The 17159-nt window shown below is 42.7% G+C and overlaps 1 protein-coding gene across 1 annotated transcript in view; it reads right to left on the bottom strand.

Moving 5' to 3' along the window:
- ARHGEF10 (Rho guanine nucleotide exchange factor 10) overlaps positions 1-17159 on the bottom strand; it is a 176930-nt gene that overhangs the window by 72138 nt on the left and 87633 nt on the right. Inside the window, exons 12-18 of the mRNA XM_074947778.1 lie at positions 15840-15917; positions 15429-15608; positions 14252-14368; positions 12592-12684; positions 10299-10469; positions 8487-8632; positions 5092-5267 (exon numbers count right to left, since the gene is read on the bottom strand). Coding sequence (XP_074803879.1) covers positions 5092-5267; positions 8487-8632; positions 10299-10469; positions 12592-12684; positions 14252-14368; positions 15429-15608; positions 15840-15917 — 961 coding nt within the window. The remainder of the gene's footprint in view (positions 1-5091; positions 5268-8486; positions 8633-10298; positions 10470-12591; positions 12685-14251; positions 14369-15428; positions 15609-15839; positions 15918-17159) is intronic.

Raw genomic sequence — 17159 nt, 5'->3', positions numbered from 1 at the left:
GAGGATACTAGGTGATGGCCTATATGACCTTGTAGTTGGTGTTTTAAAGACAGAACTGTATCCAGACTGATTCTGTAGACAGTTCAGTAGGAAAACCTTCTGTAACACATTTGCTTGGAAGGATTCAATGGGGAAACCCAGCTGTTAGCATACAGAGTTAAGATAAATGTTTTCATTTGAAATGCTGCAGGTGTGGGTTCTGATCCGTTACACCATTGTAAATCAAGAGTGATTCCAGTGAGATGAATGGAAATAATTCTGATTTGCACCAGTGTAAATGACATCAGAATCAAGCCCTATTTTCAAACTGCAAACATAAAATATTTTGCTTTAAATATAGTTGGAGGATGTAGGCAGTGGTAGCGGCTGTTGGAAATCATAGTATATTGCACTAATTTCATATAGGCAGATCCCTGCATGAAGGATTCTGCAAAACAATGGGGACCTTGTATTTCCCCACATTCACGATAATGAGAGCTACTCAGGAAAACAGGGCTCAAACTAAGGCAACTAAACATGAAATCCAGAAGCCACAGCATAGCAAGGAGCTCCCGCCAAAGGGAAGAATTCCCTCCCTTTTTGCCCAAACTACATACGTTTTCATGCCTAGCGAAGGAAAAAAGCAGATTTGTACTTCAAAGTAGCTTTTTGCTACTATTAAAATTTGAGAACAAATGTCATAAATTTGCTGAGTGCAAAAAGTGTTCACACAGCTCTTGTTTCAGACCAACAATGGCAGTTAACGCAGGCCCTTGATTTGAATGTATTCATAAAACCTTTAAAACGCCCTCCATTAGTGCAATATAACCTATAGGATGAATTTAAATGCAGGCTATTCAATTCTCTGCAATGGCCAAGATGATGTTTTCCTCTTTTATCTCCATCTTTCGTCACGATAGATCAAGCAATAATCTTAAAATGCAAACGACATTTTAGTCAGCATTTTTATGAACCTGAGTGCATTACAAGAATCCCACTGACTCACTGTAGTGATTAACAGAAATGGACTACAGTGAGAGAATAGAATAGAGTACAGAGCTACACAAATTAGGCCAATAACAACAAGATACGATGTGACAGTTGCCCCCTTATACAGAAGGTTTTGTGTGGGTGAAGGAATGATATGGTAAAACAGATGTAATTACCAACAATCCTGGTAAGGATACAGTTGGACCTCATCAAAAATCCTTGCTGAGACAGTCAGTAACATGAGAGTATTAGTCTTATGAAGTCTAAATACTTCACTGCCAAGGCTGCATCTACAATTCTCCTTTTCTCAGTCCTCCAGACAAGGCAAAGCTAATCCTCATGCACTTAATGCACTTACATCTAATCATAATTTCTGTCTCTCTCCTTCTCTCTCTAATTGCTAGTAGTTTTAGAAACTGGAAACATGATGTGAAATAATGGTTCCACTGAAGTCAATGACAAAACTCGCAGTTGCCTTCAATGGGGCCAGGATTTCGCCCATAGGACCCTGAACTGTCTGAATAAGATTTTTTTCTCTCAGAGTTTAACAACAACCTATATGATGCATTTGGGGTTCCACCGGAGCATCTCTTTGAAGCATTCTGAAAGTATAGAGGTAAACTGCATAGCTACTGCAGTATACGTGCAATGATACTCACATGAATGTTAAGAACTTTGCTAGTTTTCTGTCTATGTAGCAAGATCATATTTTCTGGGTTCCTTTAATCTTTAGCAACGAAGAGAGCAAGAAATAGGAAGGAACTTCCTCAGGGTTTAAGCAAGATTCAGACCAATCCAGTATGAGTCTGTATTCAGAGTGGTTGGTAGCGCATAAACAGGCATGCAGGTAGATTGTGGGGTTGCACTCACTTTTCTTTCATGGTTTCTGATTATGTTTCATTAGCTTAATGGGGGGGTGCTCCTTATTTGGGAAGGAAGGGTATGACTACTGTTGAGGACTCATATATTCCTTTGCATATCTGCTATCCTTCTGGTCTGTCTTCTCTCTTTTATCTCCTTCCTCTCGCTATGCCACTTCCCATACTTTTTGATGTAATGTTATCCTGTTTTGGATGGTGGGTGAGAGAATGGGGGTAACAAAATGAACAGAACTTAGCCACTTACCTAATCAATTCCCATCTAAGCTAAGCCTAAGGCTTATTATCAGCAAAGGAGAACAGACTCTGAGCCTGTTGGTGTAAATAGGGTTGTCAGGTGTCCGGTTTTTGATCGGAACACCCGGTTGAAAAGGGACCCTGGTGGCTCCAGTCAGCACTGCTGACCAGGCCATTAAACGTCCAGTTGGCGCAGGGCTGGCAGCTTCCTAACTGGCTCCACATGACTCCTGAGAAGCAGCGACACGTCCCTGTGGCCCCTAGGTGGAGGACGGCCAAAGGGGCTCTGCGCGCTGCCCCCGCCCTGAGTGCCAGCTCCGCAGCTCCCACTGGCCGGGAACTGCGGCCAATGGGAGCTGTGGGGGTAGCATCTGTGGGTGGAGGCAGCACGTAGAGACGCCTGGCCGCGCCTCTGCCTAGGAGCCAGGGGACATTCCGGCCGCTTCTGGGAGCCGCCTAAGGTAAGCACCACCCACACTCCCTCCCATATCCTAACCTTCTGCCCCAACCCTGAGCCCCCTCCTGCACCCAAACTCCCTCCGAGAGCCCACACCCCCCCCATACGCCCCAGTCCCCTGCCCCAACTCTGAGCCCCCTCTTTCACCCAACTCTCTCCCAGAGCCCGCACCCCACACCCCGTCCTGCACCCAACCCCCTTGCCTCAGCCCTAAACCCCCTCCCCGCAACCAAACTCCCTCCCAGAGCCCGCAGCCCCTCCCACACCCCAACTCTCTGCCCCAGACCGGAGCCCTCTCCCACACTCTGAACCCCTTGCCCCCAGCCCAGAGCCCCATCCTGTACCCCACAACCCACATCCCCACGCCCCAGAGCCCGCACCCCTCTGCCAGAGCCCTCTCCCCCCCCACACTCCAACCCGCTGCCTCAGCACTGAGCCCCCTCCCACATCCAAACTCCCTCCCAGAGCCCACACCCCAACCCCATGCCGCACCCCAACCCCCGTCCCAGTCCTGAGCGCCATCCCGCACCCAAGTTCCCTCCTGGAGCCCAAACCCAATCCCCTGCCCCAGCTCGGAACTCCCTCACACACTCCCAACCCCTTGGCCCCAGCCCAGAGTCCCCTCCTGCACCCCAAACCCCTCATTTCTGGCCCTACCCTGGAGCCTGCACTCCCAGCTGGAGCTCTCACCCCCTCCTGCACCCCAACCCCCTGCCACAGCCCAGTGAAAATGAGCGAGTGAAGGTGGGGGAGAGCAAGCGACACAGGGAGGGGGGATGGAGTGAGCAGGGGCGGAGCCGCAGAGAAGGGGCGGGGCAGGGATGAGGTCTTGGGGAAGGGCGGGGGTGGGGCAAGCGTGTTCAGTTTTGTGCGATTAGAAAGTTGGCAACCCTAGGTGTAACACAGAGAGTAACATTTTCAAAAATGACACAGGCTCTTAGGTCCAGTTCCTCAAAGGTATTTAGGTGTCTAACTCCACTGAAAATACCTTTGAGGACTGGGCCTTCGGGGACTAAGTCCCATTGGCTCCTAAGTAACTTAGGCACATTTGAAAATTTTACCCAGAATCACTTAGGAGGGAGTGGCAAGAGAACTCTGCTACCCCTGGTGATCAGGAAAGTGCTATATATTTAAAGATAGATCCCAAACAGCTCTGAGGTACAATATTTCTTTTTGGGCACAACTGTGGTGAATGGCATGAAGCAAAAGCCAAGAAAGCCACATTAAATAAGTACAGAGTGACATACTGCATTGATTCACTACTGAAACTGCTCTAAACCACAGCTCTTGAATAACTCAGAAGGAGTACTGCCAGCTAACAGCGAGGGTTTAGAATGCAAAAAGAGAAGAGCTTAAAATAAATGCACCCAAGCAAAATACAGGATAAAAAATTCATTCATTGCATATGGAAAGACTAATGATTGAAGCCAGTTTACATGTTGTGCATCAGGCTGACCAATTCTAGGGACAGTTGGCGCAGCATGTAGATAGGATGTATATTAAACAGTGTATAAGGGAAATAAACTCTTAAACTTCAGGGCATGAGATCACTTCTTTAAGGAAGAAGATTCCCCTATAGGCAGGTTATCCCATTAATGCCTACTACAGTAAATCTTGCACCTTTCTCTGAAGTACCTGGCTCTGGCAACTGTCAGTAACAGGCTACCAGACTATATGGACTACTGGTTGGATCTGGCAGAGGAAGGGATCTGCACCTGCTCAGTAGGTAGGATTTCTGGGCTGCTTGAATGGGCAGGGAGACAGGGAACTTGTGTAAATAAGCCCCTCCAAGCAGGCCATTGTATATCCCCAGCCCTCTCTTTCATGCCTGCTAGGGTTATGGAGAATGCAGTAGTTAGTACACACTTAAGCCTACAGTAACATCTGTGTGGCTCCAGCAGTAATGGGGGCAAAGGAGAATAGGGAGGGTTGTGGAGGGAAGCCTGTCCTTTTCCAGAACAAACAGAAAGATTTCCCTTTGTGGGAAGGATCTCTGGAGGAGATGTCACCTTTTCATCCCCCACTGCCAAATGCTATGGCAAGCTCCCACCAAACAAGCTCTATTTTGGAGGTGTTGGTCAGGGGGACTTCTTTGGTATATATGGTGTCTCCTGACTGCCACTCAGCTGTGAAGAAACCTCCCAGAAATGTTTCACGATCACCTCTGGAGGGATCTTCCCCACGACTAGCAATGATCTTCTTACAGCCCTGTAGCTGCAAAGCTCGGGGGGTTCCAAAGCTCTTGAAGGCCCTGAACCATAGCTGCTGCTAGACCCAGGACAGGACCCAGAAGTAATCAATACAGTAAAGTTTGATGTCTTGCATTTCCCAATCATAGTCACTATTGAGTGGCATAAATAAAGGTGAGACACATACTAAGTCAAAAGTCTGGTTAGAACTTCATGCATTTTCAGAATTTTTTAAAAATTATTGTACATAATGCAAGAATAAACATACACAGAACGCTTTCCTTTTTGCTTTCAGTCACGCATCTAAATCTGATGCCTTAATCAGAAATAAAATCCATCAATAATGGTGCCTGCCACTTACTTGGCTTAACATTAACGATGACATTCTCGGCCGAGTGCTGAGGTGGGAATCTGCAGTTCTCTCCTGGACCTTCACTGCTGCCATATTCTATTACTTCCACTTGTCCAAGTGGCACACTCCATTTTAATAAATACCTTAGGCCAGTTGCCATGATGCCACTGCTTTCATACGAAGAGCTGGAAGATGCATAATTTTTTGATTTTTTGCGCACCTGTATGTCTTTCATGCGAGTAGTCATTTTATTTACTATTTTGATTTGAAAAATAGGTCTCTGTAACATGTACAACACTATTTTTAAAAAAATCACACCCATCACATTGACCAGCATTGCTGTGTCTTTTGCTCTTTACACAACAAACATAATGTAAAGGAACTACACTGGGTACAGTGGGGTCCAGGTAAACACGTTTACTAACTGTATATATCATGCAAGGCCTAGCTACATAGACACACTGCTGCTCAGGCTAGCCTCTGAGGACATTTGGAACACAGATGACAGAGAGGGTCACTAGAGGGCTCACAAACTATTTAAAGTATATTGCCCAAGGGATTACCTATCATGCCCTCAAGCTCAGAAGACTTGGACTTTGATGAGTGAACTGAACCTCTCGAGAATGCCCTGCTCCCACTGGTCAAACAGTATTAGATTCTCATCTGACCTCAGCTCTCATGTGTAGGGTTGCCAACTTTCTAACACCACAAAACTGAACATCCCTTCCCTGCCCCTTCTCTGAGGCCCTGCCCCTGCTCACTCCATTCCCCGCCCCCTCCATCACTCACTCTTCCCCACCCTCACTCACTTTCGCCGGGCTTGGGAATGGGGTTGGGGTACGAGAGGGAGCATGGGCTTTGGGCTGGGAGTTCAGGCTCTGGGATGGAGCTGGGGATGAGGGATTTGGGGTGCAGGAGGGGGCTCCGGGCTGGGGGTTGGCGTGCAGCAGGTGAGAACTCTGGTTGGGGGTGCAGGCTCTGGAGTGGGACTGGGGATGAGGGATTTCGGGTGCAGGAGAGGGCTCCAGGCTGGGGCAGGAGTTTGGGGTGCAGGGGGGTGAGACCTCCAGGCTCTGGAGTGGGGCTGGAGTGTGAGACGGGGCTACAGGCTGGGCCAGAGTCGTGGGGCATGGGGTCCCAGCGGTGCTTACCGCGGCTCTGAGGAAGCGGCTGCCAGATCCCTGCAGCCATGAGGCGCATGGGCGGCCAGGCAACTCTGCATGGTGCGTGCTGCCTTCGCACCTGCAGGCACTGCCCCTTGAATAACTCAGTTCCCACTGGTCACAGTTCCCAGCCAATGGGAGCTGTGGAGCTGTTACTGAGGGCGGGGGCAGCATGCGGAGCCTCCCAGTCCCTGGCCGCCCCAGTACCAAGGGGCTGCAGGGACCTTGTGGCTGCTTCCGGGAGGACCGCGGAGCCAGTGCAGGTAGGGAGCTTGCCTTAGCCCTGGGGCTCAGCTGTGCTGACGACCGGACTTTTAATAGCCCAGTTGGTAGTGCTGACCGAAGCTGCCAAGGTCCCTTTTCGATCAGGTGTTCCAGTCAAAAACCAGATGCCTGGCAACCCCACTCGTGTGGCACAATACTATGTCTTTTAGGTTTTTCTTTCCTCTGAAGAAAGGAGATTTATCTTTGTCTCCTCTTCCCTGATGAATCCCATCAGCAGATGTGCCAAGAAATCAAGCTTCATGGATAGGAGGGGATAGGCTAGAGGGGCAGAGAGTGGTCACTATCAGCAGTGTTGTTCCTTTGCCAACCCTACAAGAAATGAGCAAGTATTACATTGATCCTTTATGGATTTAAAGTCTATGAAGAAGCCCCAGATCCGGATGCCTCAAAGCTGCAGAATAGTATGGCTCCTGATCTGGATAAACAGCTTGCAGCTGGGCCCATCCCTAAGTGGAATGCACAGCGGCTGGAGGTGGAAAGCCCTATTGTTGACGTGAGTAAAGCCTTTATAAACACATTATTATGGGAAAGGTGTGGGTGGAGAACTTGTGAGAGCTAGTTCAATTCTGAACTACTAGAGAAAAAATAACCCTGTACATTTTAATGAGACATCTTTTCCTGTGTTAACAAAGCCCCATGGCACATGTGTACCACATTAGACAACACCCCCAAGCAGGGAGCTAAGTAATGGTCAAGCCCACAGGAAGAGGAGCATTGTGTTTGATTACTGTAACAGTCACCTTAATAGCAAACCCAGAGACTCAGCAAAATCATGGACTTTTCACATGAGAAAAGAAAACAGGTTGCATTCTGCCACTTTAGGAACAATTACACAGAATCCAGGACAAGGTGTCACAGGAAGGACTAAAATAGGCAAAAGAAAGCAATTTTCTCTCAGTGAATCACAAGAAAATAGCCAGGTGTGACTGAAGGACTGAATAAAAGGGAAAGGAGAAGAATCACAATTCCTGATTAATAGGAAAACAGCTTGTGAACATCTGAAGAGCAAAGTGTTATTAAAAGTCACTTTTCACTTGCTGGTATCGTTTGAGACTTAGCACTAGTAAGATTACACAAAATAGGTAAAGAATACTTCATGGTATTCACATTTCAGAAGTGTACTGAAGACATCACATTGGGCTGAGAAAAGCTGCTAGTTTTAGTTTAGTTAGTTAAAGGCAGACAGATAGTTAGAGACGTTCCTTGAGGAAAGAAAGAAAGAACTTAATGGTCTCTCTATATGTTCTCTGTCACCATGCACCCATACACAAAGGGAAAAAAATTACAATACAACCAACATGTTAAAATGTGTGTGACTTGGCACACGTGAAAGTGACAGGCTAATAGCACCAGTTATAGCCAGCAATAGGACAGAAAGCACTATGCAAAAGATACTTTTTTCTAAGCACCTCAGTCTTAATCCTTCAGTTTTAGGCTTCAGGGATGAAGGCCTGGCCCAAATGATGTTAATGGGAGCTTTGCTATCGACTCCAGTGGTTCCAGGATTTCACCCCAGCTTTTTTATTTTTAAACAGTAAACTCGACCAAATTACAGTTTTGTGTGTGTGTGCATGTGCACACAAAGAATCAACACCAGACTGAGCTCCTGTTAACTCACTTTCACCCATTACCTAACTCAAGGCCAACAATCAGGTCTTCAGAGGTGAGGAGTTAGTGCACTAAGCAATTGTGCCACCTAATCTCCACTACAGAGCAAATCTTACCAAGATCTGGAACCTGGACAAATTGCTTCTGTCTATTGGTAATTTTCTGTTTGTACTTTTTTCTAGTGGTTTATCTTAGTTCTTTAAAATACAATCAGGAAGGAACAACAAAGCTACTGGCACATTATTGAAGTTTATAGAAACTAGTATCTATGGTTAAAGTTTCCATTCAGAGCCCATTCCGGTTCAAGTTTCCGAGTGATCAGTTCAAACAGCGTGAAGTGAGCCTTACCGTGCACTCACTGTTGCACACATCAATACATCGTTCAACATGAAGAGTCGTCGTTCTTTGGTTTTGATAATTTCTCCTTTCTCGTTGTAAACTGTTTCTAACATATCATCAGTCCGTATTAGGTATCGGTTTCCACTGCTGAGTAACTGGAGTTTTAAAATGATCAACATATTAATGTATACACAACATAGCCAACATCCACTGCAAAAACAGAAGCAAATATAATGGGCCACCGTATTCTATACCGTATTAAAAATGTTTATAGGTGTATTTAAGGACATGGATTCAATGTCTTTGTTAAACTCTTAGGACTGATTCCCATTTACGTAAAGACCCTTTTACACCCCTCTGGCATAAAACAGGAATTGGGCCCATAGATTTCTACAATTCCTTTCTCTCTACTCCCTTCCAGTCAATTCACATATGCTCTGAGGTGTCAACTATTACAAGGGGGCAAGAAGGAGCAGGAGGAGACAGGGTCATGGCTACTCCCTCTGCCTGCACTGGTCTACAGAGCTGACTGCAGTTGAGGAAAGCACATAATGCAGTATACAGGCTCCCACTGCGTGCCACAAAGCTGCCACATCTGATAGCACAATGTCACCTGGAACTCCCATTGGGAGCACTGCCCCGCTCTCCCCTGTCCCCAGAGCATGAACCAGTGCCTATTAGGAAAAATTTGTCTCTATGTTTAACTCCTTTAACTACATGTCGATGATCATCATGTTGCTGTTTAGACAAGCTACAGTACAGTGTAAAAATATATAATTAGGAGAAAAGGTTAAAAGCCCTAGGTCAATCCTCTACCTCCAGAGAATCTGGAACTGAAACCAGTGTTCCAGATGCAGCCCTGCTATCGCTGTCAGTAGAGTACACAATTTTTAACCCTTTGGCTATACAGGTAAATAAAGCACATCCATGCTTATCCCAATACTGTGATAAATTCACTGCTTTTTTTCTTTTGAAATATTGATCTTAATGATGCGAAATGCCTATGCTTTGGTTGATTGCTTCCTCTCCAGAAAAATGAGAGGACTTTCTACACCACTTGAGAAAAATATGAGGTGCAGTTAGCATTTTTTTCTCAGAATAGATCTAGGCATTCACCACTCTATACACATGTATTAAAGACAATAAATTGCAATGAGCAGTAATTCAGGTATGTGATACCTCATCTTCCAGAAAGAACAGAGGCATTTATGATGCACAGTAAGACAAGAAGGTTGTTCCTGTCTCAATTCCTTTTAAATGTATCTCACCATTCTCGTGAGGATATTTCTATTTTACAATCCAAATAACTGAATAATACAGGCAAAACAAGAAACTATTAGGTACATCTGTCAGCACATCTGGGACTGCTTTCCTGGGTTGAAATATCAAAGGGAAGAAATGGATCTTTAAATACTTTACACTGCCTATAGGGCCAAATCCTGGATCCTGCCACGAAAACAGATTAGGATGTCCTTGTACAGAGGATCTACGTGAAGGTATGAGGTAGGATAAGGAGTTAGCATTCTCCCTTTACCAGATCATAGAACACCATTGGGCTGCTAGTACCTCCGCTAGGCTGCAGCACTGGACACATAACCCTGCACCCACAGCACACTGTGGTTTTGGCCAGTGGACCTATATTATCCTGGAGATGCCTTACATTTTCCAGCCATTCTATCCCCCAAATCCACGTATGTTTTAAATAAAACCATCACACCAAGGGGTGCAGATTAGGTAGCCACCCCACTAGCTGCTCAGGAGAAGGTATAAGAAATTTGCAACGTATGAGCTTCCACAGTATAAATTATATTCTGTCCCAACCTTGTTCAAGTAACGTTCATTCATGGCTTTTGCGATTTGCTTTATTTCACAGCGCTGATCTGCATCTCTTTTCCTTTCGTTTAATTTCTCTGCCAATGTTTCGAGCTCTGTAAGAGCCATCTGCAGTGGCAGCCTGTCAGGATGTCTTTTAGTAGTATTTTTCAACATATCCTAAAGAAAAAAGGAGCACAGATATGATTTCTGAGGCACAAGTTAAAGATGGTACATAGTGTTGTAAACTTCTCTCTAAAGTTATTGCATTGCTCTGAAACTGATGACTACTCAAGGATAAGCCCAATGCTATTAATGACTTCTGATGCAAATAATGGAGCACTTTGGAATCTTCGTCCCATTGGATCCTTGGTTGGCTGAATATTCTAATTGCTCTTCAAAGAGATGTTAGCCTGTGAAGTTTATTTTCCAGTAAGTAGGTAAGGAGAAGGGAGTTCAAATTGAAGAAAAATATGAAAGATACAAACGACATTAAAGAAACAGTTTGAAAATCAACATGCATTATAATATAAACCTGAAAAACTTTCCCAACCTTTAATTTAATGTAAGGTCATACTGAAACTATTTCTCATCATTATCATTATTATTATTTACTAAATGAGAACAATGAGCTTAATGCTGTATGAAATACAGTGGAGGAAACAGTGCCTGCTCTATGGATCTTGAAATAATTTCTGAACATTTCCATATTTGAGGCATACACTGAAACCATTTGGGCAGTTTCCCTTTGCCGACAATTCTCAGACATTCCTATATACCCACTATTACTTCTTATCAAATTGCCCCATCTCCTCCACTGCATCAATGATGCTAGCCTGTCTATCCACTGGTGAACGCCTTCCCTCATCCATCAATCCACACTTACACATGGCCTACCATCCTCAAACCAGTCTTCCTCTAGAAGAAATTAACCAACTGATCATGGCTAGTGGGATGGAACTGGAGCTGCTCTGTAATAATTTAATAATACTGTATGCTGAGTCAATTATTGGGATCTCCACTGTACAAATATATTAGTTCAGTTTACTAGGGGGCTGTAAGGAAAAAGAAACAGGAAGAAAATGGAAAGGCTCAAGATAAACCACTTCCCTGCAAAAACTTGAGGCTTCTTAAGAGACACTGTGAGGATAGAAAAAGGCTTGGGAGCCAACAGATCAAAAGAACTATAGCAGTTTAAGAAGGAACATTTTTCTCAAAGAGAGTGGAGATGTTCAGGGGATACAGGCAGAGATAGAGGCAACTGCTGGGGGTGTGAAGTAGTTATGCCTTTGTAGGGTACCATCAGAGAATGGTAAGCCTTTGGGTGAAATAGACATGCTTGTGGACTGTTATTTTAAAATCCTTTTTGTCTAAATGCTTTGCTCCTACAGCAAAATAAACATTTTTTTGTTTTAAAAAGGATGTTTGATCACTGTACAGACATCATAAAGACTCCCAAAGAGAAGAACCACTAGTGTCCAAACTCCACAAAGAACAATTGGCCCTTACCTGAATGTAGTGTATTTTGCCCTTTAAAACAACAGCTGTACACAAATACATGGCACAACTGTTTTTGAATCAGGGATACCTAAAGAAATATTTATTGACGTGCAAAGGTAAAGTACCAAGCTCCAGTAACTTTTCCTTCAGTAGATCCTCACAGTCAAACCAAGAGATTACTAGAGCTGGATGAAATTTTTCAGACAAAGTTTGTTTTTTTGTTTTTGCCAAAAAATAAAGATTTGCATTGGCCCAAACAGTTGGTGAATGTGTGTCAGCTTTGCCAAATTGTTTTGGCTGAAGAAAAAACAAAAGATTTGAAAAAAGCTAAAAAGTTTCATTCTGACATTTTCAAAACAAAACATTTTGACTTTTTGATTTGAAATGACATTTTGTTTTGATTTTTATCTCAATTTTATCTTAACAATTTCAGAAGGTAAAAAACCCTCTCAAAAAACAAACTGAAACGTTTCATTTTGGGTTGAAGAAGGCGTTTTATTTGACTCAAGGTGTATTTATTTATTTATTTATTTATTTTTAACTTTTTTGGCTTGCTGAAACTTTTTTAAAAAATTTAGTTTTGAGCTGACTTGAAACAAACAAAAAATCAGTTAACCTCATAGCTCTCATTGTTACATATTTAATTTTTCACTTGTTTGATCCCAAGACTCAAAAACAACTCCAATTTTAATATATTGCTACAGTCTAACATAGATCCCACAGAATCCCCCCAGAGGTTGAGTACTAAGAGAATACAAAAGAAGCATTTATCAGCTAAGCCTCATTGGTAAATATTGTTTACCTGAAGCAGAAGAATGAACTGTGGAAAGCGTTGTATGGGTTTCATCATTAAACCATAGAGGGTAATTCGATCAGGGCTCGACTCCTGGCATTGCTGAAATGAGAAAGTCACTGCATTTGCTCATGTTAGTAGATTTCTATTATTGTCTTTCAGAAACTTAAAATGTTTGCCAGGATTTCTTTATATCAATAACTTTCTTTGTACCAGGAATACAACAAAGATTTCACAAACTCATTTAGAAGTATTAGTTAGGCCTCTGTGAAAAATCTTACCATTTAATTTGTCATAATGGCAAGTGAAAAAAAAAGAAAACTTCCTCCTCAAAAACAAGGAAAGGGACAAATCCCAACAGTACAAGAGTAGCTGAAATGGGAAACTAAATTCTGTTTGAACTAAGCACATTTCTACTTGCCTAGACAATAGATTTAAGCATGAGCTTAACTTTAAGCATGCAAGTGTTCCCATTCACTTGTTCCATGTCTTAAATTTAACCATAAAAGTAACTGCTTTGTTGGATCATGGCCTTACATTCTACAATGGCTGTTCTCTGTCGTGGGATCTGGGGTAAAACCCTACCAGCTGACGCAGTACTATCTATGTTTATTCATGTGTTTTTGGTATTTTAAAAGAGAAAGTCTAGGGAAAACTCTCAATCTCAAAAGGTATGTAAACACAAAGTAAAGTCCATAGTTATCTTTATATAACATCAAAGGACACCAAGGGAAAGGAGGAAAAAACAGATTTGTCATTTTGTTAGTTCTGTGCATGCTCAAGAGGCAGGTTGTTATTACAGCTGGTAGACAAACGGGGAAAATGTCATGATTTTTAAAGATTTTTCTCATTTTTTTCAAAATGCTGAAATATTTTCAACAGTGTGTATTTGGTCCAAAACCGGGGGGGGGGGGAGAATCATAAGAACAGCCATACTGGGTCATACCAATGGTATCCTGTCTTCCAACAGCGGCCAATGCCAGGTGTCCCAGAGGGAATAAACAGAACAGGTAATCAAGTGATCTATCCCCCGTCATTCATTCCCAGCTTCTGTCAAGTATTATATCAGCATTTCAAAATGCAAATAATGTTGAACAGCTCAAGTACTTATACTGGTGCCCATCATTACAGGGCTGACCTGCAACCACTCCTGTGCCCCCTAGCTCTGACCCTCTAAAATCCACACTTTTGCCTGACCAGAATTGAAGATTATGGTCCCAAATCTGCAGTCCTCACTCAGGCAAATATCCCACTGAAGTCAGACTGAAGAGACTGAGTGCTACTAGCCCTGTGTGTTCTGTTACTATGCCCAGAAAGGTTCAGAGTGAGTTTTAATTTAAGACTTTTATATACAATGTAGCTAATGCATAAACTTTGTCGAAAGATGAGGCCTCAGCTTGTGACCTTAGCTAATGTTCATCTGACATGAAAGAGAATCCCAACAGCTTGCCAAGCACAGTCATTCGGAAGATCAATAAAACTGAGGTGCACAGCACAATACTCCTCGGAGCTAAAATCATGTCATCCTCCTGCAACACTAGAATTGTGGGTGAGCTTTGTTCTCTTTGAATTTCATCAGAATCTACACACCACGGGGCCAAATTTTTCCCTAACTCATCTTGTGCTTTGTCATTTTCTTCAGCTTTCTTTCAAGCTTAAATGCACTCACCTTTAAAAAATCTAGAAAGGCAGGCTTCGTGGCACATGTTTTCTTGAGAATCCCCACGGCTGTACTGAAGTTATTTACATACTCACTGTATGCATCTAGAACCATGGATTTAGAAAACTGAAACGCAGACAAGACAAACCTCAGTCATCAACAGGAAATCCAGCTGAAGACAGGCTCATTTTTATTTTTGACATCTAAGTGCCTGGTGCTGTGAGGAGCTGAGTGCTCCACACAGGAGTTGCTGAATACCTTAAACTTCTATTGAGTCCATAGTTGGAACTAACCAATTAACTCCTGATAAGCTACAACATGCAAATGCATTGAATGCAGAGTTAAAGTTGTAAGTTTGCAAAACTTATGAATTGTAAAATGTATGGTTCTAGTAGCCACTTCAGCTCAGCCACATTTAATATATGGGACAAAGTGGAGAGACAACTGCCCAGAAAGGCAAGTGGAGATTCCTCTGATGTACCTGGGGTGCCTTAGAGCACTATGCATTGCAGCATTTATGTCTCCTATGCAAAGGAGGGGATGTCTAGGGGGAGTGGAGGCAAGAGGAGTGGAGCTAACATGTGCTGAACTCCAACTGGTGGAGTCAGCTTTAATACAATCCCTTAGGCTGCTCTAAGTTAAACCAGAGGTTGGTTCAGCCCCTTGTTGGGCTGAGGATTGGGGTAGCTACTTTCCTGAATATCCACTCCCCACCCTTTCCTGCACCAAGCTCGACTTGGACAGACTTGGGAGTCTAAGCCATGGTCTGCAGTATTTCTAGCTATAAGCAAATCTGCTAAGGGCCATTCCATGCTCTCCTGTTCTTCAGAGGTGTCAAGCACCTGCAGCTCATGTTGATTTTGGTGGATTTGTGCAGGCCCAGCATCTCTGTAAACAAAGCCCCTTATTTAGATGCCTAAATGCGGATTTAGGTGGCTAACATGACGCACATATGTTTGAAAAGATTGGCTAAAGCTCTTTCACTTGCAACCAACCAAACAGAAGACATGAGTTGGTGTCAATGTAGTTGTCCTAATGGGTACGCGGGCTATTACAAAAGCCACCAGCAGTGGGGAACATAGGAAAATAATAGGGTATCCAAATTAGATAGAGAAGTACATAGACACATCAACAATTTAAAAAAAATCGACATTTTTCATGCCTCTGCTCACATGTATTTACTTACTGAAGCAACAAAGACATCTCCAATCATTTCAACAGAATCCCACTCAGAGACACGGCTGGCCAATGCTATCTGAAACATTGAATGGCACTGAAGAATCTCCTTAATACGATAAAAGACCATTTTGAGTTTTCTTTCACTCAGTAGCTTTGGTTCCATTTCTAAGAGAGGCTTCTCATATTGCTGAGTAAAGAAAACAGATTCATTCAAACAACCCGAAAAAATAGAGAAAAAATTAGAGTTTAACATCAAAAAGTAAAACCTATGCCAAATCCTGACTTATAGTCAAAAGAAAACACATTTGATCTGATGCCCCTCTAACATTATGCATATGATTCACAGTATAATTAATGAATAATTCTTTGAGGATTTGGTTCCGTTCCAAATAGTAAAAGGCAAACAATATTTCAATACCTCCAGAATTCTTTTGAGAGCATCCACATAATTCTTCTCACTGTCAACCACAGAGCCCAGAATATATCTTCTCACAACCTGTTCAAAGTGATAAAAGTTAAACTGTCAAACTTAAAGTAGTTGATGCTCCCCTCATTTCTGGGACTTGTTGAAAATAATGATGATTACAGACAGACATGTGGAGTTTGTTTACTAAATTCTTTTTTGTTTTCTAGTCTGAAATAGCTAAGTTTGGGGGGGCGGGGGGGAAGGGGGGAAACACAGTTGATCCAGTTGTCCCTATATCTAAAATGGAAACAGAGTTACGAGTATTAGGCAAAATCACAGACTCATATTAAACGTTAACCATAAAGTTCTTACACTGATAAATCAACCCTTGTATTATATGTCAAGCTAAAGTATTCCTGACATTGGAACTATAATAAAATAAATGTCATATCTCTTCAGAAATTCATGAAACTTACTATTACTCTAATTATGTTTTAAATTGTGCATGAAATACTATAATAGCAGTAGTCATATGTGTTTTCTTTTCTGACTGTCTCATTTTAAAGGTTCACTTTTAAAATATGGCCTCTTATTTCCTACCCACAATTTTTGGGGTACAATTAGCTGTGGGCACAGATGGTGATAGGACCTTAGCTACTTGATAAACAGATGCAACATAGTTGGCCAGTTTTCAAAATCAGGCTTCAAGTGTCACATTTTTGTTGTTTTACATCTTCATAACATAGTAACACTGATTTGGAGAAAAAAAAATCCAATGACAGACTCTTGAAGATAAGGACTTATAAACAACAGTGAAAAAGTATTGGTGTAGGGTCAGTGCTTTGTTCCCATTACCTTGACTGTGTTACTTTACATGAGGAAAAACATTCTTGTTTATTCTCATACAGTGTAACAGGATTGTAATAGGTTCCATGATATAGATATATATTAATACCTAGTCCTGCCATGAGTGCAGGGGACTGGACTAGATGACCTCTCGAGGTCCCTTCCAGTCCTATGATTCTATGACTAATTTCCATTGAATTTTTCTCCAAAGCATGTTGTGTTTTGTGACTTTAACTATAATAATTTTCTGACATGTATCAAACCCAGTGGTACATAAAACATAATGCGGTACATAAAATATCAGTGCTTACATATCATTGTGATAGACATCTTATTAATGCCTAACACAGACAGATATCCAGGAGACACTAACAAGGGCTCTGTTATGTACTTGGTGTAATATTACAAGTCTGCTGCATGCATATTTTTGCTGGTATGGATGGGTGGGAAAAATAGTAAATTATGACTCAGCATTTTTTATTCCTA

This window comes from Natator depressus, chromosome 3 (genome assembly GCF_965152275.1).
Source record: "Natator depressus isolate rNatDep1 chromosome 3, rNatDep2.hap1, whole genome shotgun sequence".
Classification (NCBI taxonomy): domain Eukaryota; kingdom Metazoa; phylum Chordata; order Testudines; family Cheloniidae; genus Natator; species Natator depressus.
This window is presented reverse-complemented; position numbering and strand designations above follow the sequence as displayed.